This window comes from Camponotus vicinus, unplaced genomic scaffold, assembly GCF_025532165.1.
Source record: "Camponotus vicinus isolate PSW18456_S1 unplaced genomic scaffold, iyCamVici1.0 SCAF_14, whole genome shotgun sequence".
Classification (NCBI taxonomy): domain Eukaryota; kingdom Metazoa; phylum Arthropoda; class Insecta; order Hymenoptera; family Formicidae; genus Camponotus; species Camponotus vicinus.
Genome location: NW_028141950.1, coordinates 7,903,250 through 7,927,313, shown reverse-complemented (window position 1 = coordinate 7,927,313; position 24,064 = coordinate 7,903,250). Strand labels below are relative to the sequence as shown.

At 38.4% G+C, this 24,064-nt stretch overlaps 3 protein-coding genes across 5 annotated transcripts in view; 1 reads left to right on the top strand and 2 right to left on the bottom strand.

Annotated features, from left to right (window-relative positions):
• Positions 1–3,033: 3,033 nt before the first annotated feature.
• On the bottom strand, positions 3,034–8,117 carry Not3 (CCR4-associated factor Not3). 2 transcript variants are annotated; one of them, XM_083089377.1, is made up of 9 exons: positions 7,624–8,111; positions 6,347–6,579; positions 6,094–6,249; positions 5,815–5,994; positions 5,434–5,721; positions 5,030–5,285; positions 4,283–4,899; positions 3,974–4,183; positions 3,034–3,793 (listed from the first exon to the last, which is right to left on the bottom strand). In XM_083089377.1, the coding sequence occupies exons 1-9, from the start codon at positions 7,646–7,648 to the stop codon at positions 3,695–3,697; spliced, it is 2,064 nt and encodes a 687-aa protein (XP_082945503.1). In that variant the 5' UTR covers positions 7,649–8,111; the 3' UTR covers positions 3,034–3,694. The 2 variants fall into 2 exon arrangements, with proteins under 2 accessions (XP_082945503.1, XP_082945504.1); XM_083089378.1 differs by lacking the exon at positions 3,974–4,183 and having other exon boundaries at positions 7,624–8,117.
• A 4,319-nt stretch (positions 8,118–12,436) lies between these two features.
• Mesr4 (misexpression suppressor of ras 4) lies at positions 12,437–23,796 on the top strand. The gene is made up of 3 exons (XM_083087770.1): positions 12,437–12,564; positions 12,731–13,118; positions 13,916–23,796. The coding sequence occupies exon 3, from the start codon at positions 13,946–13,948 to the stop codon at positions 19,694–19,696; it is 5,751 nt and encodes a 1,916-aa protein (XP_082943896.1). The 5' UTR covers positions 12,437–12,564; positions 12,731–13,118; positions 13,916–13,945; the 3' UTR covers positions 19,697–23,796.
• LOC145964728 (cilia- and flagella-associated protein 251) overlaps positions 21,901–24,064 on the bottom strand; it is a 26,301-nt gene continuing 24,137 nt past the window's right edge. For both annotated transcript variants that reach the window (XM_083087771.1, XM_083087772.1), the window contains one exon: positions 21,901–23,968. In XM_083087771.1, the coding sequence (XP_082943897.1) occupies positions 23,867–23,968 (102 nt within the window). In that variant the 3' untranslated portion in view covers positions 21,901–23,866. The remainder of the gene's footprint in view (positions 23,969–24,064) is intronic.

Below are 24,064 nucleotides of genomic sequence, written 5' to 3'. Positions count from 1 at the left end.
CACACTATTTCTCATTTTAATTTTAAATAATCTTTTTAGTATTCTGAATCCCAACAAGGAATCCAGAACTAAACTACTAAACAAATAAAGAATTTTAAATTAAGTCAGTTTATTATAAATTAAACTGACTAAAAAGAGAAAAGAAGAAACTTTGGAACTCAAGTTAGTACCAGTCCTTTATATCCATTTCACCGAAAATTAAGTACGAGTTTAGTGGCGCGCGTAGCGGCAAAATGAGGAAACATATGCAATATTATAGAATATCCTGAAAATATACGAGAAAGAATATACTAATACGAGATATGCAAAGTATATTCTGAGAATATATGAAAAATAATATACAACAAGAGATGTTATGAGATTATTCTCAGTATATTACATCTGTAACGTATATTTACAGTATAGAATATTCGAATGATATCATGTGCTGTTAGGGTAAGGCTCAACAATAAAATAAACGTTTTTATATTAAAGAAATTAGTATTGTATTTTAACGATTTGTAGTCTTTGCACAGAGCAGTATGGTATTTAAATATCACTCAGAGAATCACAATAAAATATATTAAGTAAAATCACAATTTTTTTTTATCATTTACGGGGAACGCGTTAGGAGAAATTAACGAAGCATCGAAGACAAAATTCGTTATTATACAACAAAGAAAGATCTTCTTTCACGCTTTTTGCATGCTTCTACTTGAGTGTTATCACAAAGCAGAATATCCCATTTATGAGAAGAAATGCAGATAAAGGAAAACACGTTCGTCCCTACAGCAGAAAAATGTTATAACGGTCGTTATATATGTACAGCTTTTAAACTACTTAAAATTAATTATAATATTGTAAAATCGATATATTGATTGTTTTTGTCAAACCTCTATAGAAAATCAGTAAAATCCATTGTACAAGGTTTTGTAGTACAAAATACGGTATAAGAAACACGATAAGTGTTTCTCTTCAAATTTACACCTACGATGCCTTCTCTAATCATTATAAGATTATTTATCGCGTGTATAAAGTGGCAACAGATTATTATTATTTTTTTATGATGATTGAAGAAAATGCATATCATCTAATCTCATAAAATTGCGAAAATTAATAAAATATATAAATGTGCATTTCTCTCTCAAGAATCTTGCCGTGTTCTGCCGTTGTCATCATTATGTTGTCATTGCAAGGGACACAATTAAAATGCTGCAGTTTTTCGAATCGTGTACCCATCACGCATTTAACTCGATTATCAATGCGATACAAGCTGTTAATAATTAAAAAATTTTTTAACGTATGCAGACTCGAGTACTCGATAAAATCATTCAGTATCTTCCCATGCAGCACAAACTATTCCAGTAGTAATATTAATAATGTTGCAATATTATTATTGTTGCAACAGTGCAGCAATATTACCGCAATATTGCTGCTGTGTTCTGTGCTGTATGGGATATCACGTTTTTAGATGGTCAGAAAATATACATAATTATATATTAAGAGACTCTCTTCTACATAATATACAGGGTGTATCTGAAATGATGCACTAAACTTTAGGAGCGTATTCTAGAGGTCAAAATAAGACTTTTTTTCCTATGAAATGAACCCCCCTCCGAGCTAGAGGCCCCTAGTTTGGGGAAAAAATTAAAAATTGGCTGTATTTCAGAAAAAAAAAAAAAAAAAAAGGTTTTGACGTTACCTATCACCCTCTCTTGAGAGATAAATAAATTTGCGTTGCGGGTGTTTCGTCAATTTCACACATTTTCGAATTTTAGCTCGGAGGGGGGGTTCATTTGCAGACCCATGTTCATAAGAAAAAAAAGTCTTATTTTGACCTCTACAATACGCTCCTAAAGTTTAGTGTATCATTTCAGATACACCCTGTATATATATATATATATAATATGTCTCTTGGATCACTTAGTAAACTTGGAAAATGCGTGATTGTGCAGTTCCGTCATGCAAATAATATTAGTCGCAATTTCTGCAACAAGAGTATCCGCTCAGAATACATGTACATATGCCACGCTTTACACAGAGGTATAATTAAATTATACCTCCCCTTTATACCTCTTCATTTTATTAAATAATTGTATGAGAAAATTTCAACTTAGTTTTTATTATTTAGGGAGAAGGAGGGAGTACATTTAATCTCTTTATCGAAGGTTCTTGCGATAGCAAACGATGCACCCACATAAAGGTGTCACTTCGATTTGCAATGTGATCATCTCACGTGCGAAGTTATTTATCTCAAAAAAAAAAAAAAAAAAAATGTCGATATCATTCTTGTATATATTACTTAACATAGTATATAATTAAGTCTTTCGAACATTTATTTAAAATCTCTGATAGAAACCATATAGTGTAATAAAAAATGTATGAAAAAGTATCTTAATATCTCTTGATACTTGAACAATAACAATGTCACTTTATAACTTAAGAATATAGATATTACTATATCGAATATACTGATAAATGTAATTTTTTCTCTCCTCTTTTTGCTTTCTAAAATAATATTAATCGATTTATTTTGAAATGGCTTCGAAACGTGAGCAAGTTGAATACTCTGTAATCACATCAATAGGATATCAATCAGACATATTATTTAGCATTGCAGTTTATCGACGATTTATAATAAATAAATTCGCGCGCGCGATTCTCAATAAAACAGATATGCACATGCATATCGATAGTGATAAACGTCATTCGACGATTATAATAAACTTGTAACTTTTTGTAAAGTATATTGCGAATTTAAGGGCTGCAAAGTGCAGCATGAAAAGTAGCTTAGCCTACTATATATCACGCTACTTTTATTAATAATATATAACGCGGTACACAATCTTAAACCTTGACGAGCCCCGACCTCAGATCAAATCGTTAGAGCGCATATAAGTAACCTGTTTCGAGACAACGGAGGAATCACGATCAATCTAATCACGATGGATGGAATGTGTTTTTTTTTTCCAAATACAGGCTGCGAGATGACGTGCTAGTGTGTGATAAAAATCGAAACGCAACTTAGGTTTCATTCAAAAATGAGAAATAAAATATATTCCATAATATTATTATTCACTATTTCTACACATTCTGTACATTAATTCAATTTAAGGGTTTTATACCTCGATACACTTTATACAAAAAGGCTACTTATAATCTAACATTAAGACATACCATAGCATGAGTGCCCTCCACTTACCGCCAGACGGCGGAGGGCCACACGCATGTTTGTACTGGTATTATAGAGTCAGTCGCCAGCAAGTATACCACCCTTTTCCTCTTTCCCTCTTTCTCATTTTTATTCTTTCCTATTATCACACAGCACAGTAAATTATTCCATATGTAATTGTTTCTTTCTCCTTCACTTTCTTCCTTTTTCTCCTTGCTTTCTCGTATTATTATCATTTACAAATAGTTGCGGTTTCTTTCTCAAACAATCTCTTTATTTTTTCACTCTTTTTCTCGTTTCATCTTATCGCATATAGTTAACGGGTTTTCTTCTTCGAAAGAAGAATTAAGAGAGATTTTATCGTCGTAGCATCAAAATATAATGAAATGCTTTCATTGGCTTCTATGCACGAATTTGTTCTGTTTTGTTTTCCATTGTACTCTTTACCGAATATATTTTTTTACATCTGAATCATTTGCAAAATTTCAGAAACACAATACCGGTACGGCGAAATGGCGTATCTCGATGAGTGACAGAATTATTTTAATTCAAGTCTCTGTCCTCTAAGTACTTATACTCGAAAGTAAATCCTTCTTTTTTCCTTTGTCCCCATTTTTCATAGTCAAAATAAATGTATGTTCCCTAAAACACAAAAGTTTCTTATAGAATGTTGGCAAAATATTAACGATTAATGATGAATACAAATGAAACAATCGATCATTTACTCCTATTTAAATTATCCATTGTTACATTTTTGAAAGCATATAAAGATCGGCTTTATTTGTAATAAAATTAAAAAAAAGAAAGAAAATATATATTAACCTGTTCATATTCCTCATTAATAACTTTAGGTTCTTCGTGCCTTTGAAACCACATCATATACTTAGTGTGAAACCTCCAGCTTTGCTTCTTTAGAGCTTTCGCCGCCAAATATTGTCCTTTAGACCCCTCCATATAATAAAATATGAAGAATAATGTTTCTGTAGAAAGACGTTGGAAGAACTCCACGGTATCCGAATGAGGAAGCTGAACCTAATCGAATCACGTGCGTGTCAGCAGTGTCAGTTCGCGCTCGTGGGCAGCGAATGATTTAACATCAGACATCGTATAAAACGCGTAAAAGAAATATACCTGCTGATAATAGGGAGGCGTAGTGCACGTATTTCTCGGCAAATACGAACGTAGTCTTTCCGAGTCAGACGGATGTGGCATATGACAGTACGCGGCCTCCATCATTTGGAATTGCAACTGATGTTCTCTCTGTAATGGTACAGGCCCCAGAGGCGCGACCCCAAGCAGCGGAGGAATGTGTGCTTCCGACGTGGCATTGTTACCGCTGTTGTTATTTGTCTTAGTACTGTCAAAGATGTTTCTATTCGGCTCGGAAGGCGGTATCTCGAGACCTGCTCGGACAATTACTTGTTGGGCAATGGATTTTAAAGAGGACATATTCCCATCAGGAAGCTTAGGGATGAGACCATTGGCAGTGGACGGTACTGGCGAGCAGGAATTTGCAGGCATCGGCGAGGATCTACTGCTGACCGATGATTGTGGCGATGATGACGGCGGTATTGGCGTGGTCATTTCCGTTTCACTATTGTGATTCTGACTCTGCTGACTGTGTAGTACATGCGTCGTCTGTACTGGCGCCGAATTACTATTATGCTGCTGTGTAACCGTTTGCGGCACAATCGACGTAACGCTGGACATAGACGATGACGACAAGAGGCTATTCTCGTTGTTGTGGGCTTCAAAAAAAAAATTGAAGAGATTGTTTAATATCTAGCATAAAATAAATTATTAAAACGCGAATTGATTTTTCGCCAAGTTGCTACAAATAGTCTCATGTACAATTTTCATATGAGAGAAATATCTTACTGGATGTTTTATTGGAGGTAGGATGGATGATTTGCGAACTGCTGTGCGAAGCAGCTACAGTGGCAAAATTGCCAGCGTTAGTGGTGGCAATGTGATTACTCGTAGAACTAGGCGAGCTGTGGCTAGGCGTCATGGGAATGGTTTTGCTCGGAGTGCTGCTTGATAATATGTTCGATTTTATGGTGGCAGTGCTTCCCGTGGTTGGAATGCTCGCTTGTGTATTCAGTAGCGGTCTGACTGCTGTCGGTTTCACAGGCTGAAATCAAAACGCGACATCGGAATTGATGCTCTATGCTCTGATCTCGATAGAAACTTATCAATTTTTTTTTCCTTTAGCCTGCTTTTTACGACTAATATTGATTTCTTTTTTTGAAATGAGAATCTAGAGCGAAAGGTGTGTGTACCTTTGTTTTCTTATCGTTATCTGTAGAACTGTCGCTCGAATGATTATGCATAGTTGAACTCAATGATGGTGACGGTATAGGCGAAGTACAGGAATTAGTTGAAGTCGGCGTTCCCCCGGTTTCGTTGCTATTGTTACTATCCGTCGTTGCTGACGAGGGTATACCAACCCCGGACAATTCGACTTCATCGAGGCCGATAATATCATCATAAATATATTCGTTTTCTTCAAAATCAGGATCTTGCGACGATTCGATATAATACTCAACATCGTCCTTTATCCTCTTAATCTGTTGACATTTTACACAGAGAAGATAAGAAAAATTGTTTTATGATAGGACATGTTGTTTATACATTTTATAGACCAATCTAAAAGGACTTACTGTATTGACTTCGACGGACATATTGTCAAGCATACGTAATAACGTTTCCAATTTACGGATATGATAGCGATGCTTATCGAGCTTCGTCTTCAATTCGTCTACCCTATCTTGCTTGTCCTTGTCTATTCTCTTCTTCTTTCCCGCCTGTAATGATTCTATTTCCGATTCAAATGTATCCATCTACACCAAAAATAATGATAGATATGTTATAGTAATACTCATGCTTGAGTACTCTACTGAAGAAGCCAGCCAAGATGTCATCAATGTAATAACTGGTACCTGCAGATTGAGAGCGTCTATAGAATTGGCGAGCCAACTAGTAACCTCGTCTTTCTCTTTCTGAGCTGGGTCTAATTTTTGAGCTGCACCCAAACCTTCTTTAGAGTAAGCCTTTGTTTTTGTCTCTCTTTCCACAACTTTAAATCTTTCCATTTGCTGCAATGTGTATAAAATATTCACTATTTATAATAATTATATATATATATATATATTATATGTACACATACGGCATTATTTGACAAGGCATACTAACAGTTTCGATCAACTTCCTGTAGTCGAGTAATGTACTCTTATCTTTTATTTCACCTGATGCGATCCAGCTCTTAATTTGATCGCGTAACCTTTGAAGTTTCTTAATTTCCTTTTTGAGATCAGCCTCGTACTTTTCCTTCTGATTGCTGTTGGTGGCATTATGGACTTTTTGCCAAATATCTTCAAAGGTTTCTACACCTTCCGTTACTTTTTTAAGGCACCGATCTATTTCACCTGAAATGACAATATGGATTTTAATACACATTATCTTGTTTGTTTTCATAAATTGATTAATTCTGTTGGGAAAATTATTTAAAAGTCATTGTATGATTATTAAGTGGGTCAAAATGATGAAAACAATTTAAAAAAATTTATATCCCGCTCTTATTCAGTTTCTAATTTAATCTAACGCACAAATATTTCTGAGAACCTAATTTAACTAATTGCATAAAAAATTCAACCAATTTTCGTATTACATAATAAATTTAGGATAAAGTGCAGGTTAATAGTTATTTCATTAATTTTGTGGACAAAATAAATTATAAATCACGTTTCACACAAACATATATACAATATATACAAATTGACGTATTTTTTGAACGATACAGAAAACACAAAGAGATCTGGAAAAACCACCGCTTTGGCAAAGATCACAATTTGAAAAGATAACGAGGATGAAATATATAAAGTATAAAATATAGCAAACGTTATAAAAATTGCAACAAAGACTTTACTTCGCTATAAAATTCTTTCGTAGATCAGAAGAAGAAACAGACATCCTACAACACAATTTACTCATAATAATAATTGAAAATGAATAATAATTGAAAAAGAATACACATATAATATCAAGACTACAGTGCCCATTATTTTAAATTATCTCATGTTACATTACGCTGCAATTAATTTAAAAGGGCTGATTCACAAGGTACAAAACTTCTAAAAGGTTATGCCGATATATATATAAAAAAAACTGGTGTTTTGAGGCGTTTCGAAGAAATTCAAGCGACAATGAGAGCAATTGCGAGGACAAATAATACGCAAAACTAGACAGATCCGTCGAGATCCCCGAGAGCGAGAGATCCCCAGCTACCAGGATGTGACATTGGATCATATGTCGCGAGGATTCGTCGAAGGACGATCGTAAACATCGCAGGAATCGGATAAACGAGGAAAGTGGAGAAGGTGGACGCGGAAAAACGAGCGGTGGCGCAAAACGAGACAGGGTAAATCTCCGAATGTAAACACGCTGGAAACGCATTTTTCTTCCCCTCTCACCTTGCAACTTTCTTGTCGCAGCCATGGCTATGTGAACGTGCGGCAAAATGGTTCATGCATAGTCCAGATGTATTGGAGATGATACGGAACAATTTATCGGAACGAATAGCCGCGCGACTATTATTCCTCGTATAATATGGGAGACTCGGCGAGACACACAAGATGGCTTCCGTTTTCAAATGACAACGTCCGACCGTCCGTGAATCTATCGTGGAAATCCTCCTCTCTCTCTCTCCCCCAACGTTCGGGAGACCCGTCACCCTTCGGAGATTCGTGACTTGCTGCGAGCCAAGTGCTATGCACGAACGTGAAGTACGTATGCACGATGCGATTTTGTTTTTTGTTTTTTTTTTTTCCACAGTCCGTAACGTAGTCGGCTCGCGAGAAGCAAGTAGCATCAACAAATGTGATATATATGAGATGCGAGAAATAAGATAGTGTATATATATATATATGTATGTATACATATAATACGCGCGTCGACCGTCGACGTGCACTCGCAAGTCTATTCTCGAGGGACTCTTCGATGTGTTCGGAAATGCGATGTTTCTGTGAATTTTAAGGTTACAGCGTATCGAAAACAACGGAACGTGCGCAATTGGTCAGATTTTTGATACGCGCGATTCGTGATACGCTCTCCATGGGGTCGTAGGCATTGAACTATATGGTCCATATTCTAAAGCGTCGTCTACAATGAGATTTTAAGGAGACTTAAGGCGTAAGACTTAAGAAATTGACCAATCACAGTCAAGTATTAAGCGTCGTCTACAATGAGATTTTAAGGAGACTTAAGGCGTAAGACTTAAGAAATTGACCAATCACAGTCAAGTATTAAGAGAATACTCGACTGTGATTGGTCAATTTCTTAAATCTTACGCCTTAATGGCCATCACACATAAAGCGTCGTCTACAATGGCCGTAGCATAAGGTTGTAAGGCCGTAGTCGTAAGAAATTGACCAATCCTAGTTGAAGTTCAGGAGAATAATCAACTGTGATTGGTCAATTTCTTACGACTACGGCCTTACAACCTTATGCTACGGCCATTGTAGACGACGCTTAAAATTCCATAAGCACGTAAGACGTAAGCGTAAGGAAATCGACCAATCACGGTCGAGTTTTGACCCCTTGGAGGGGCTAATACTTGACCGTGACTGGTCGATTTCCTTACACTTACGTCTTACGTGCTTATGGAATTTTATGTGTGATGACCATAAGTCTCCTTAAAATCTCATTGTAGACGACGCTTTGGCCGGTATTCATTCCGTTCTTATATTTAAGATCGTCTTAAGTTCATCTTTAGATATTGTATGTATCATTTCATTGGCTATGGATTATCTGAAGACGAACTAAAGACGATCTTAAATATAAGACCGGACTATGAATACCGGCCTATGTCTTTCTTGGTACACTAGTACACACAATCACACAGCGCGGCAGTAGTGTTTCACAATTGAGCGATAACACTTTTTCTCTCTTTGTAGTTGAATCAGTTCAAACTACAAAATTATAGCCGCTGGTATACGTGCGACAAATTTGTCGCTTTAATTGATTATTTTAGCAGCACGTGAAATTGCACCTTAAAACGTTTGTGAGATCAGCCTTTCGCTGTAAAATAGAAAATAAAAATGATCGTTAAGTTAGCGCCCTCGTCTTTAATTTCAATTTAATAGCGTTTTCGACTTGTCGGGTTCAATCGCTCCGGGGTAGTTTACTAGACATTACTGACCAATCACAGTCATTCTTCTAAAGAATAGATGGTTACATTCTTCAAAAGAATGGCTGTGATTGGTCAATAATGTCTAGTAAACTACCCTGGAGCGATTGAACCCGACAAGTCGAAAACGCTATAAGTAGTGATCCACAAGACAACTGACGCTCGAATCCCACGACTATACTTAGGCTGGTATTCATAGTCCGATCTTATATTTAAGATTGTCTTAAGTCCAGTCCGAGGTTGACTTAAGACCTCATTCAACCAATCAAATGGCTGTGTAGCATTTCAAGCTCGAACTTAAGACGATCTCAAATATAAGATCGGACTATGAATACCGGCCTTATTAATTCAAACGTTTGTGAAATCATCGTTTCTTATGGTGTTTTCGAGTGGTCGGGTTTAATGGCCGCATTCAGCAGAGTCAACAGTTGAATAATATTACAGACTTTCTGATGTAATTTGACGCTGATTGGTCGGATCTAAAAGTAGAAACCAATCATGTTCGATTGCTACTTAGCAGTTGAGTCCACTGAATGCGGCCATTGACGCGTACGCGAGCGTCCCATTTGACCACATTGCAATTGGCTACAGCCAATTATATCGATCTGTGTCTAGAGTAACCAGCAACGATTGACCAATCAGAGAGTTCTATTTTGAATTGGCCAATTGGTACGATCCATTCCAGTATATATATAAGCTGCGTTCCAAAATTCACTGCCAGTACTGAAAATCTATAGTGTACGTCACACGTAAACTATAGACACAGTATAAGTACATACAGTAGCGTCACTTCGATGTCGGCACCTTTGATGTGCTTAAGCCGGTTAAGCCGGTTATACAATAGCTGTCGTAAGTCGGGTGTCGTCAGAGTTAACCAATCACAGTTGATTTTAGAGAAGAATAATCGAATACGATTGGTCAACTCTTACGACACCCGACTTACGACAGCTATTGTATAACCGGCTTTATACAATAGCTGTCGTAAGTCGGGTGTCGTAAGAGTTAACCAATCACAGTTGATTTTAGAGAAGAATAATCGAATACGATTGGTCAACTCTTACGACACCCGACTTACGACAGCTATTGTATAACCGGCTTTATGCCAAGTCACATGACCCATATTGCAAATTATAACTTGGCGCGTAAATTAGAATTCTCTCTCATAAAATGTAAAGTTATTGTATAAGTGAATAAACAGAATGCAATTGTTAATCGCATTAAAATTTGTTTAGAGCGAGATTATAGCTTTTTAAGTAATGTTAATACATACATACATACATACATACATACATACATAATTATATATATGTTTAATACATCACAACACAAAATTTAAATTTTATCTTCTTTATTACTTAATATTTTAATCTCGCAGCAGATAACGTGTACAGATCATATAGGTCCATATTCTGAATCCTCTTTTATCGATAAAAGTGCCTCTAAAAGTGGCTTATAGCCAATCCGAAGGCTTATAAGCCACTTTTAGAGGCACTTTTATCGATAAAAGAGGATTCAGAATATGGACCATAGCATATAACGCAGCCATATTGAAAATTGTACAATTAACGCATGCGCACTCAAAATTGCGGTCTTTAGAGAACAAAGAAGTGACACTGTATGTATTTATACTGTGCTATAGATTTTCAGTATGGCGATGGGTCATGTGACTTGGCATAAGCACATCAAAGGTGCCGACACCGAAGTGACGCTACTGTATGTACTTATACTGTGTCTATAGTTTACGTGTGACGTACACTATGGTCCATATTCTGAATCCTCCTTTATCGATAAAAGTGCTTCTAAAAGTGGCCTGTAGCCAATCAAAAGGCTTATATGCCACTTTTAGAGGCACTTTTATCGATAAAAGAGGATTCAGAATATGGGCCTATAGATTTTCAGTACTGGCAGTGAATTTTGGAACACAGCCATAGAGTTCATACTCATTGGCCGCATTCAGCGGACTCAATAGTTGGGCAACATTACTAGATTTTTCGATGTAATTCGACCACAGATATCTATACTATAACTAGATCGCTAACTCCCATTGATTTTGTACATAAAATGTGTCCCCGAAAATCATGTAATATGGCGGTCGCGCATGCGTAATATTGGTGGAAAATTAATATGGTGGACACTTGTAGCCAGCTAAAGCGTCTACAATGAGATTTTAAGGAGACTTAAGGCGTAAAACTTAAAAAATTGACCAATCACAGTCAAGAATTAAGAGAATACTCGACTGTGATTGGTCAATTTCTTAAGTCTTACGCCTTAAGTCTCCTTAAAATCTCATTGTAGACGCCGCTTTATATTTAAGTTTTCACCTTAAAACTTGTACTTTTTACATTATAAACTTTTAATTTTGTAATAAAATAAATATAAATATATATATAAATGTTATATACATATATTTTTAATTTTTATATATTTTTAATCTTCTATATATATATTTAATCTTGATTTTAATTATATCATATACCTTTTAAATATATTTTGATATATTTTATCTTTAAAGGCTGTAATAAATTTTAATTAAGAACGAAGAACATTATATATTATTTAAAAATAACTTATATTCAACTGTAAGTTTATACACAAATTACATACTTACGTACATTGTACATAACATCAATCAATCACAAACGTGACTGCTGTCCACCAACGTTACGCATGCGTGAGAATTTAGTACATAAATTTCGTGGACATGTATTTGACGCAAGTTAGCGGTCTAGTATATAGTATAGATGTCTGTAAATTCGACGCTGATTGGTCGGACCTGAAAGTAGAAATCAATCACGTTCGATTGCTACTTAGGTCCATATTCTGAATCCTCTTTTATCGATAAAAGAGGATTCAGAATATGGACCTTAGCAGTTGAGTCCGCTGAATGCGGCCATTGGCCGCAATGTATGTAACAATCAAACATGATTGGTTTCTACTTTCAGATCTGACCAATCAGCGTCGAATTACATCGGAAAATCTAGTAATGTTGCCCAACTATTGAGTCCGCTGAATGCGGCCAATGATCATTCTACTGCAAAAAGTGAATTTTAGAACGCAACCCAATATGTTCATAAACAGTCTATTTACGTAGAATCATTTCCCGCGACGCTTCACGAGAGATATCAAGAGTTTCTCTTCGGGAGGACTACGTTTCGACGATTTCCAATCGCTGTCGTTTACCGGTTCGCTCGCCGGTCATCGTTATTCGAATTCGTCGTGGAGTAAGGTTGGAACTTACAAAGATATTACGCGGAACAGAGACGTACACTCGTGTACGTTCGCGCGAAATGTATCGTCGTTCAAGATTTCGCGCGACAGTCCTAAGCAACGGACAAGCGACAAGACGCTCGCATTCGCTTGTCACCAGTTGTGTATCCAAATTAAATCCACAGCGGCAGCAGCATCAACAACACCAACAACAGCAACACCACCAGCAGCAGTAGTAGTAGCAATAGTGCCCTCCTGACCATCGGTACCGCCATTCGATATCTCATCCGCTCGTAGCCCGCTGACTAACCTCCTTCTCAGGACGGTTGTCAGGGCGAGCCGTAAGCACAGTCGCTATGACAAAAGGTGGCATCACTGGGAACGTGTTGGAAGCACGGACGGTACAGCGCTCATTGATATGACGCCATTTTACTAACCTTCCTCGTCGTGTCCACCGCGACCAGCGACTCGAAGCAGCGCCGAGGCACTTTACCGCGGGCTACGCGTCGCGTTTCCACGCGGCCGATCGCATCGTTGCGCGAATAATCGGCTCCACTTCACGTTCCGTGACAAGTAAGTACCGACGTGAATCGCGTCCCTTTCTCTCTCTGTCTCTCTCTCTCTCCCTCTTTCTCTACCCGCGTGAGATCGCGGGAATTCGCTCGAGAGTCGTCCTCGCGAGCGCGATTTCATCGCCCGAGCTTCGTGGCGTGGCCTCGTTTCCTGGAAACGCTCTCGTCAAGGATTACCACGAAATCTTACGCGAGAGGGGAAAACGGAGGGAGAGAGATCACCGGCGATGTTACCACCTCGTCTCCTCGTCGGGATATAATCGGTGCCTTAAATCGCATTTTCTCCTCGAGACTGGCGATTTTTAGACACCTTTAGACACGCCGCAAGATTTTCACGCGACAGATAATTTAAGCCTGATTTTTTTTTTTTTTTTTTTTTTTTTTTTAATACGAGAAATTATGCCGAAATCTCGAGCAGAAAATTGAGACGAGGGATTATTTTCGACGAAACCGCCTACGCATTGTGTACGCATTGCGACGCAATACGTACCTACGATTTCAATCTCGATGTCAGAGTGAGATTTCCCAGTGAAAATACATTAATAATGTCTCTATTGTGTTACAAGGCGGTTTCCATGTTTGTATTCAGGAAATCTTTAGTTGCAGACAACTTCATGTTTGTACTTTAGTTACCTGAAATTCTTACAATATTTCTTAATTGCAATTATAATCATTTCTTAATTCTTTAGATTCTAAAATTGAATTTGCCGTTATTCTTAAATTTGATGCGCATGTATCTTGTATATCATATACAAAAATATATATTGTATATATGTAACATACAATTGTTTGTTTCAGATATATCGCTATAATAGAGTTTGCATTATTATGGAAGATGAGGATGGAGAAAGTAGAATTATAGATATGTGGAACATCTTGGAGGAACAACGACTCAAGGATTCGACACTCAGTAATGTATTAAGACATTCCATCGATGACGTGTACACTGATGTAATTGAAGAGGAGAAACAGCTGATACGCTACAATTCGATCATAACGAAGGAATCATCCGGTAGAAATACTGTGGCAAATCCGAAACTTACGTTCAAGGGCTTCAAGAAACGCATTCTAGCTCAGGCTCGAGACATCCATACCGCCAGCCCGAAGAATAGCACGTCAGAAACGCAACAGTCGACGCATCCTAATGCAAGGGGTAACAAGGACAAGAGAACAGAGGGGAAACGGGAGCGTAAGATAACAGAGTACGCTCAGTATTTGGGTCTTCAGCCATCTGCGAGATACAAATGCTCCAAGTGTCATACGTGGTCCCTTTGCGGTCCCAATACGAAGCAAAACTCTTGCACCTGTAATTCTAGTATGACACCGATGCCGAGCACCTCCGAATCGAGTACTTCGATGTCGCACAGCGCCAGCAACTTCAAGATCACGAGAAAGGTTTACCTGTGCGCGGCGTGTGGTACATATTTCGAAAACTGGAATTTATTTTTACACATGAGGGACATACACAAGCGTCACATATGCCTCTACTGCCTCGGCATGTTCGGCCAGGCGGAAAGGCTGTCGTATCACTTGATGAAGAAACATAGCGTTCCAGAAATGGCGTTTACCTCGGTGGAGGATTTCTACAACGCTTTCAAAGGCTCGTGCTACCTGGTCTGTTGCAGCTGCGAAAGGGTTTTCTCGGAAACCGACGATTTCTTCAATCATTATTGTTCGCTGATGTTGAAACAGGATGCAACCGACACCGGCTCATCGGTCTGTACTATATGCAGGCAGAGTGCGGGTACGCACGCGAGTACCTGCAGTTTCGCGTCGTCGTCGGATGCGGATAGAGATTTGTATAGCTCCGCGACGCCATTATCAGCCGATGCGACGCACGCGGATAATGCGTCGCCAGCGGCTATCCTCCCACCGGAAAAAACTACAAATCTTGGAGGTAAGGGACCACCGAGGAAAGCAACTAAGCACAACAAGAGCAAGCATAGTGGAGGAGACGCGCAAAATTCCCGCCAACAAAAATCGACCGCATCAACGAGGAAACTAGGAGCGAACACCCGATGTAACGAAAGCCAACTCGATCGCAGTCTCGATATCCAAAGAGAAATAACAAATAATTTACCTAGAGACACTGTTACCGAGACAATAATGGAGGTGTCCAGATACACGGGCGGTGATTCATCTGACGAGAATGACGAGAATGACGAGCAAGCAATGAATAAGGATGTATGTAACAATCACGATAAGGAATCGAGAGAACCGTCACCGGTTCAAAATTATCAACTCGATCGCAATGAACCTTACGACAGCGTTACCGAGACCATTATGGAGGTGTCACGTTATACAGGTGAAGAAGATAAAAGCGAGAAAGAAAAGGATTCGACGTGTATTACAGATGAATGTACGTCGCGCACGATTGATGAGAAGATGAATATCGAAAACAACGAAATGTGCGATAAAAGTGATATTGACTTGGTACGCTCGAGCAATTCAAAACCACCTAGTCCAGTACAATGGGAAGCCGAGGAGACCGCAATGGCGGATACAAAAGCGAATGCTACGTGCGAACCTGAAATTGAGAGTGAACTTCGCTCATATGGCAGTCCGCAAAACATACAAAGTCCTGTCGCTCGATCGCTATTTAGTCCGCAACATGAATCGCATGCGTTAGATCCCAAAGAAAAAGAACATGTCGAGGATGTCGAGAAGGATGAAGAGGAGAAACCAGTTGCGACGTGCACCGCTGAATCTCAAGCTTCGGTTTCATTTAACACTGTTGCTAGTTCTGACAGGAGTTTGATCATCAAGATTTGTAATAGAAATTCGCAATTTAGCGTCGCAACGACCACCACAGCGAGCAAAAAGTCTGAGGAAAATAATAACGCCCAAGGATCGACGTCGAAGGACAAAATGTTAAACGGTTCGAAAATGGAAAGAGACATCAACGAGGGTGACGAAGCGAACAACGAGCTGGATGATAGCGACTCCGACAGCGATAAACTGGCAGTAGTGGATAGCAATCCGGAAGAAGACGAAGAAGCGGAAGACGGTGAGGAGGCTGAAGAAGCGGACGAGGTCGAAGAAACTGAAGGTGACAAATGTAATGATGCGAGAGACGACGAGAATCAAAATAATCAGGAAGAAAACGACGGAATCACAATTGAAACGAATACCGATCGAGAAACCTTCGCCATCGCGTCGATGCCGAGCGACGTTAATATCGAGAAATTTGTTAATAACGAGGTCGAAGATGCGGCGAATAGTGTTGCAAGCGACCAGCCGAAGAATAGCGATACTACCGGTATCGATGGTGCTATTGCACTAGCCGGCGAGGACGCCCCATGCATCGACTTGAATGTCGAAGGTACTTTGGATAGTATGGATCTAGAGGAGCTGCTTAAACGTTGCATCGAGGCGGCCAGTCCTATCTGCGTTTATTGCAATCACGCGCGTCACATAGCCATCAACGGCAAGCAATTGGGCCTGCATATGCTGGCGGAGCACAAGTTTCAGCCGCAGCATCCAGCAATCATCATTCAGATGGAGCAGTTTACCACACGGGTGAGGAGGTCCCTGGATGAACTCGAGTCCCGTTACTTCAACCTAAACACGTATACTAGCGCAAACGGCACGTATAATGTGCCGGCAATGTTGATATATGAGTGTTTTCACTGCAGATTCCACTCCGCGATACACAAGGAATTGTATCTGCACAACCGGAAGATGCACCAGAAAACCATACTGATCTGCATAATGTGCAAATCGACATTTTACAGTTATAGCGAGTTGCTGTGCCACTTGTGTCCCGGTATTTATTCGCCAAACGTGAACCTGCGATACCGTTGCTGCCTCTGCTCGGTAGTAAGTCTCCCATCGGCGTTCCGGCTCATGGTGCACCTGCGTAAGCGTCATCACGTTTGCGACGTCTGTCTAGAGTCTACCGGCAATCAACAGCGTCTCTCGAATCACGTGTGGAAGCACAAGTTACACCATTTGTGTTACAGATGCGGCATCGCGTACCGCAACAAACCAGACATCACGAAACACCTGTTTTGGAAACACGGCACGGAGAGTGTTCTGTGCCGCAAGTGCCTGCAGAAGAAGTGGCCACATATATATCACTTCTGTATACCACCCACGGCGTTCGTCTGCGAGGAATGTGGCTTAAGCTTCGGCCGCGCTGTGGCACTCAAGGTACACAAAAGACTGCACTCGGGCGATTCGCCGTACGGTTGCGACGAGTGCACGGAACGCTTCATATCGCGAAAACTCCTGGCCAAGCATCAAGCAACTCACAGGGAACCAAAACCAGAAAATATCGATGTCAACATGATGGATGTGGTTTATGCTCCAACTGTGGAAAGAGATGAGAAATCAGACACGACGGCAGCGACGATTGACGGAGGTGCCGTGACGACGGGAGTCACGGGAGTCGATACTACGAAGAGCATCAAAGAGGTTGTGAAAAAAGTAGTCGATGTTTATGATCTTCCTCCGCTTAACTTGTCGTCCGAAAGTGATACGGATAGCGAAGAACAAAAAGTTACTTCTACGGAGAAATTGTTGGAGAAAGAAAAAGTTACGGAGGACACAACGGAAAAGAAAAGCGAGATCGCTGAAGAGCTCTTCGCCGCCGCCGCCGATGATGCTGCTACATTGAATAATGATATAGTCGAAGTGGAGCGGAACGAGGAAGAGAAAAAGCAAGAGGCACGCATTATGGATGGTATATGGGACAACTTTAAGACATATGCCGCCAGTTTGGATGTGGAAGAATCCGCTAAGAATATTGCGTTGAAGGAAAGCGTGCCCGAGACCGATGCCGCGTATCTAAGAAGTATTATCTTCGCTGACCACGACTATTTCGTGGTCTATTCCGATAAGGAAAAAAGCGAGGATCAAGTGATTTCCAAAGTCGATGACATAAAGGACGAGCGCGATGGAGTCAAGTCTAAGAGGAGTCCATCACCCGGCACGCCGAATCATAACGCTGGATGCGACAGTGACGCGAACAAACGGAAAGTAAAGACCTCTAAGAAAAAGAAAAGAAGCGACAGTACATCGTCCACGAGTGATTCCTCGAGCGATTCCGATACGAGCGGTACCACGAACTGCAGCTGCACTAGCTCTTCTTCCGGCAGCTCTTCTAGCTCTAGCAGCAGTTCCGACTCTGATAGCTCCACGTCTGAGAGTTCACCCAGGAAACAATCGAGCAATCGTAAAGAAAAACACAAGAAGGAGAGAGAAGTCGTGACAGAGGACAAATTGCAATCTGTTGTGCTAGAAAGCAAGCCGGAGATTATAATAGAGAAAGATCTAGTGGCTGCCGAGTTAACGAGCGAGCTTCCCACGATCACAGCGAAGCCACTGCTGCGGGAATCCGATTTGGAAACCGAGGAGACCGAGACGGATGAGGATTTTTACGACGAGCACCCGCAATTGCTTGCTAATAAATTGCTGTCGGAGAAGCGCAATCAGTTGCTGTTATTAGCCGCAGTCGCGCCAGCATCGACATCAGTCTCAGCATTGACGCCAGTAATGGAACAACCATCGACACCACTCAACAATGGCATTTTGGGTACGGAACAAGCAGAGCCGGAGCCGATTATGATCAGCGAGGATCATCAGCAACCACAACAGCAGCAGCAAAAGAGAAAAATCAAGACAAAGAAACGACGGAAGGGTGAAAGAGGCGGGAAGCGTAACGCGACTGCTACAATGGAATCGATCAAGCTAAACATTCCCAAGGCGTATTACCGGAAAAATCCGGGATTCGTCGCATCATCGCCAGCGATGCTACAACCTAATAGCAAGTCCTCGACACCGAATCAACTGTCTGCTGTTCCATGCAACGACCATCATGGTGGTGTTGACGTCGCCATGGAGGTGATGCAGCAGCAGCAGCAGCAACAAACATCATCCATCATTGGCGTACCAAGTCAGCATATCGGTGCCGGTGGCATGGAGACGGAGAATAAGAGAGTTTCGAAGAGGAAACGCGTGCCGAAGCGTTTTTATGGCGATTCGAGCGATGACGAGGACAAACAACCAGCGTTCAACAAATGGCGGAAGACCTCTGCTAGTCCATCGACCTTCGCATCGCCACCGCCACCACCGACAGCGATGACATCGCCGAATCTGAAGCCGATCGTCCCAAGATATTCCTTGGGAGGCAAGACCGGGACACAGACATATGGCAACAGGTCCCAGGTAACCCAGATGGAGCAAGCAGTCAGCCAGCAACAGGCAGTCCTATCCGAGGCGTTGCCACGCATTACGCCAACATCTGTCACGGAATCTGACGATCCTGCAGAGAGTAGCAGTGACAGCAGCGAGTCTGAGACGGAGGATAGCCAGGCAAGGATTCGTCGGAACAACCTGACGATGCCACCAACCATAAATGCGTCAGCCGCGGAGCGACCTGGCAAGATTTATTGTTATTGTCGCTGTCCATATGACGAAGTGTCAGAGATGATAGCTTGCGATGGCGAGGACTGCCGCATTGAATGGTTCCACTTTGAGTGCGTCGGTATAATGGTGCCGCCCAAGGGCAAATGGTATTGCCCGGACTGTCGGAAGAAGCACGGCATCGTACAAAACAATGATGAGTATTGCGATTGATAGTGAGATGATAAACAGGACAATGATGATAGCGACTCATTACCAAATTCGATTGAAGAAGTTGTTGCTTTTAGGCGTAATATTAGGATTTTCCTTTTTTCTCTTTTTCACGAAAAGGAAAAAAAAATACTACACTGTTCCATGTTGATATTTTTCTTAAGCCGATATGTAGACAATGTTTGTACATAATTGTGTAAATACGTCCTAGAGTTTGTAAGAATGAAAACATGAGGTTTTTGTGTACATTTTTTTGTATTTCTTTTAATGACGGCGCCATGTATAAATATATGAAGTAGACATGTAGATAGATAGATAGATAGATAGATAGACACTCAGAGACACAGATAGAATAGGTAGGTGGGTAGGCGGATAAACAGGCTGATAGCGGGTAACGGTGCAAAACCGTAGAACCCTAACTTCGTGAGGGTAGGACAAGTGTGTTCTACGAATTCAGAATTTGCATCCAATTAAGATTGTCGGCGTTTGCTGGAGATATTTGCCTTGATTCCAGCTATTCCCGTCACGATCGAACTCTCGCATATCTCTCTGTTAATTCGGCAAAAGCATTAAATCTAATGCTAAGTATGTAATTGCCGTCTAGTTCTTTTTTTTTTCTGAAACTACATTTTCTTGTCTCTCCCGCGCGTGGACGGTTTTATAAATTTTTAAATCTTTAAATTTATTAAGTTTGTGTCACATTATAATCGTTAACTGTTCTCTTTAACAACGGCTATGTTCGAAATGTCATATAGCGCTTCCTTAAAGCAGCTGTTCCTCTCGAAGGGTGAATCTTTCCTTGCTTCTAGTCTACCATAAGGTAAAATTGAAGTGGAACATTATTCTCTTTCAGCAGCCGAAACAGCCCTTCCGTCGACAGTCTTGTGCCACGTCAAAAAATCGATTAACAGTCGCGTATTAACGCTTGTATCGCATCAGTGAAATTTGACAAACGTGTTGAATGAAATTAAATTGGAAAGCAGGCGCCATTCTTCGACCATAAAAATAATAATCGATTAATTATGAAAAATGATGCGCAGAAAGTTACTATTAATATTAGAAACGAGATGAGAGATCATAAAATGTTTACCGAAAATTTCGCTTTAAACAGTATTATAGGATGTATACAAGGGAACGTGTGTATTTCTATCGTGTTCATTTGTATGCGTTTCTGAATTTCATATTCTTTGTATATACAAGGTATTTCAAAGATTAAACAATCAAATTTTGCCAGTATATTTTATGAGTATAGAAATAAGAAAAAAATATTATATAAACACAGGACCAGAAACGTTTATTATTATGTCGGGAAAAAAAGAAATTTATTTAATTTTTTACTTTAAAATGCAATTTCTCCTTTTTATTGCAAGACATTGATATCATTTGAAAATTGAATTTATTACGAATTTTATATCTATTAACAACGAATCCCCGCTATTCATGCTTGATATCTTTGTTATAACATTTTATAACAAGTTAATAAAGCGTTTCTGGATCTGTTTATATAACTTTTTTTCTACTCATATAAAATATACTGGCAAAGTTTAATCGTTTAACTTTGAAATACCCTGTATATACATATACAGAACAAAGAATTTGGAAATGTACATATATATACATATATATATATATACAGAGAGAGAGAGAGAGAGAGAGAGAGGGAACATGATGGATATACATCCTCCATAACTGATAATGCAACCAAAAAAAATAATAGTTCTATGAAAAAATAAATTAAAAATATAAAATAATTTTTTTTACACCAGATTTCATTTCCAAGAGAATTGACTTGGAAAATTAGTAACATGGTTTTTTAAGCTTAAATGACTTCTATAATTTGTATTATACATTATCGAATTTTTTTCCTATAGTTATTAAAATATATATAAGGAGATATAACGTTTTCTTTATTAAAAAAATAAAATTTACTTATAAACACATTTTTCTTATATGCAATATTTCTTCGGTGTAAATTATTTTAAATTATTTTCTTAAATAGAATAAAATTGTATTTTTTACATGTACATAACTTACTCTCGAGACGAAAAAATTCGAATATAACACAAAATCATCAAAGATTATTCTAAAGTGAATTTTCTTGAAAATAAAATCTTATAAAAAATTATAAAAAATATAATTATAATATTATAATATATATAAAATATAATTAAAATATTATAATTATAAAATTTATTACATATGTTTTCGATTTATTTTCTCATGTAGAATTTTCATCAACCAAGTTCGAACAAATTTTGGCAAGAATCTACAAGTTTTTATCAGCGAAAAGATTATAAATTTACTACAAAATCTCTGCTAATTTTGATTATGTCGACAAACTATCAGCACGATTGTAATAGAGCCTGCTGACATAGGGCCTGAGAATAAAGATTATCGTAATCGTTGCCCACAAAGTCGTCAGCATAAATCGGAGTCGACGCACAATGATTAGCATAAAGATGCAATGGATCTGGCATACATCATATTTATGTCAATTATGCGTTGAGACTTACGTCTTTGACTTATGTTTATGATTCTGGACGATTACAATCTTTGTAAATTTTCCTCACTAGCCCTTACATACATACACAAGGTGTCTCTATAGATATATGAAGCATAAACCGTTCACTTCGATGAGCCAAAGAAAGGATAACGTAATAAAAGAAATAGCGATAACGGATTTTTTTTTCAGAGAAAAAAAATAGTGAATTAAGTTACTACATCTTTTTTACTCGACCGAATACGTTTTATATACAATTCAAATTGAATAGGAATAGTCTGTGCTTCCTATGTCTATGATTGTCTCAAGAGGAAAGAACAATATTTTGAAAAATGATGGTATCAGTTATTAAGAAAATTAGTAAGAAAAGTTTGACTATATTTTAAATAATTTTTACGCACGAGGGTGAGATTATTTGCTACATGAGGATCATAAGGAGTGCCTTCCCAGGTAGAACATGAAACTCATAATGACATCATTATGACGTCATCATGATTTTATTTATCACTTAAAAGTTACCTAAACAAAAATGATTAAAAAATGAGTTAAAGATGACAAAAAGAATCATAAATTTTTAAGTTCAATAATCGCATTATATAATTTTAAAAAGATTATGTTGCTTAAATATAATTAAAATATACATGAATAATTAAATAAACAAGTAATTGCGTAATATACTTATTTATATATATATAAATAAGTCACCAAAACATTGCCAAAATTATATCAAATGAGATCATTATGATTTTTCTATGACTTAAAAATGACTTTTAGGTGACGTCATAATGATGTCATTATGAGTCATGTTCTACCTGGGTTCCGTTTAGCGACACAAGCATTATTCTATCTTTATTATTCACTGATGTTGAAAAAAGATAGAATGACACTTGTGTCATTAAATGCAAATCACCCATTATACATGATTCTCTCTTTTTATTTCTTTTTTTTCCCTTTCCTTTTATCTCCATTTTTCCTCTTTTCTCGCTCTTTCTCATCTTTTTCCTCATTTTCCCCTGTTTTTAACTAAATTAGTGCAAAAAGAATAAATTGCTTCATTATAAGTGGAAAATATAAATCCGTTTGAGTGATAAATATATAGCTTGCTATTTTCTTTCAATGAACATGAGTTTGTACCCTCTACTTTGGAAAAAGAGAAAGAGAAAACATAATCTGGTAATTATCGTTATATTTATTGTTGCGTTACTTTACAAGCAATTTATGTTTCCGATGTTTACGAGTGCAAACAATTATTATTTGACTATCGTAGCTCTTGTAAGTGATGTTGTTTGAAAGATTAGTGAATGCCATATATCTTCATAATTGCAATTAATTATGCAGATATGATATTCAATATCAGACACATTCATATGAAATTTTTTTTTATAACGATTGATACCATCTTAAAATATTGATCTTTCCTTCATATATATGTATTTCGCTTATTGTATCTTTTTAACAAATTTCGAAGAAATGGATGATGGACAAAGGTTGACGGTCATTCTGCTAACATTTCTTCTTTTCTTTATTCTTTTAATAGTGTCTCTTTTAATTTTTATCTGACGTTTACAAGAAATAAACAGTTCCGGTCTTTGTTTTGAGCTTACTTCCATTAACTTTCGTTTTATTCCTTACAGCAATATATCCATAAAAAATCCGTAAGAAATATCGCGATGCTACAGATAATTGTCATGTTGGTTTCCTTGATTGCCAACTTTAGTTTCCTCCGGTGTTTCGATATCCATAATGTTCATAGCAAAATCTTTGTAAGATATTCTCTGTATCATAACATAACAATACATTATTCTCGCGAAGCCTAATGACGTGTTTATCTTGTTTATTCTATATTTATACTGCCTATTTTTGCATATTGC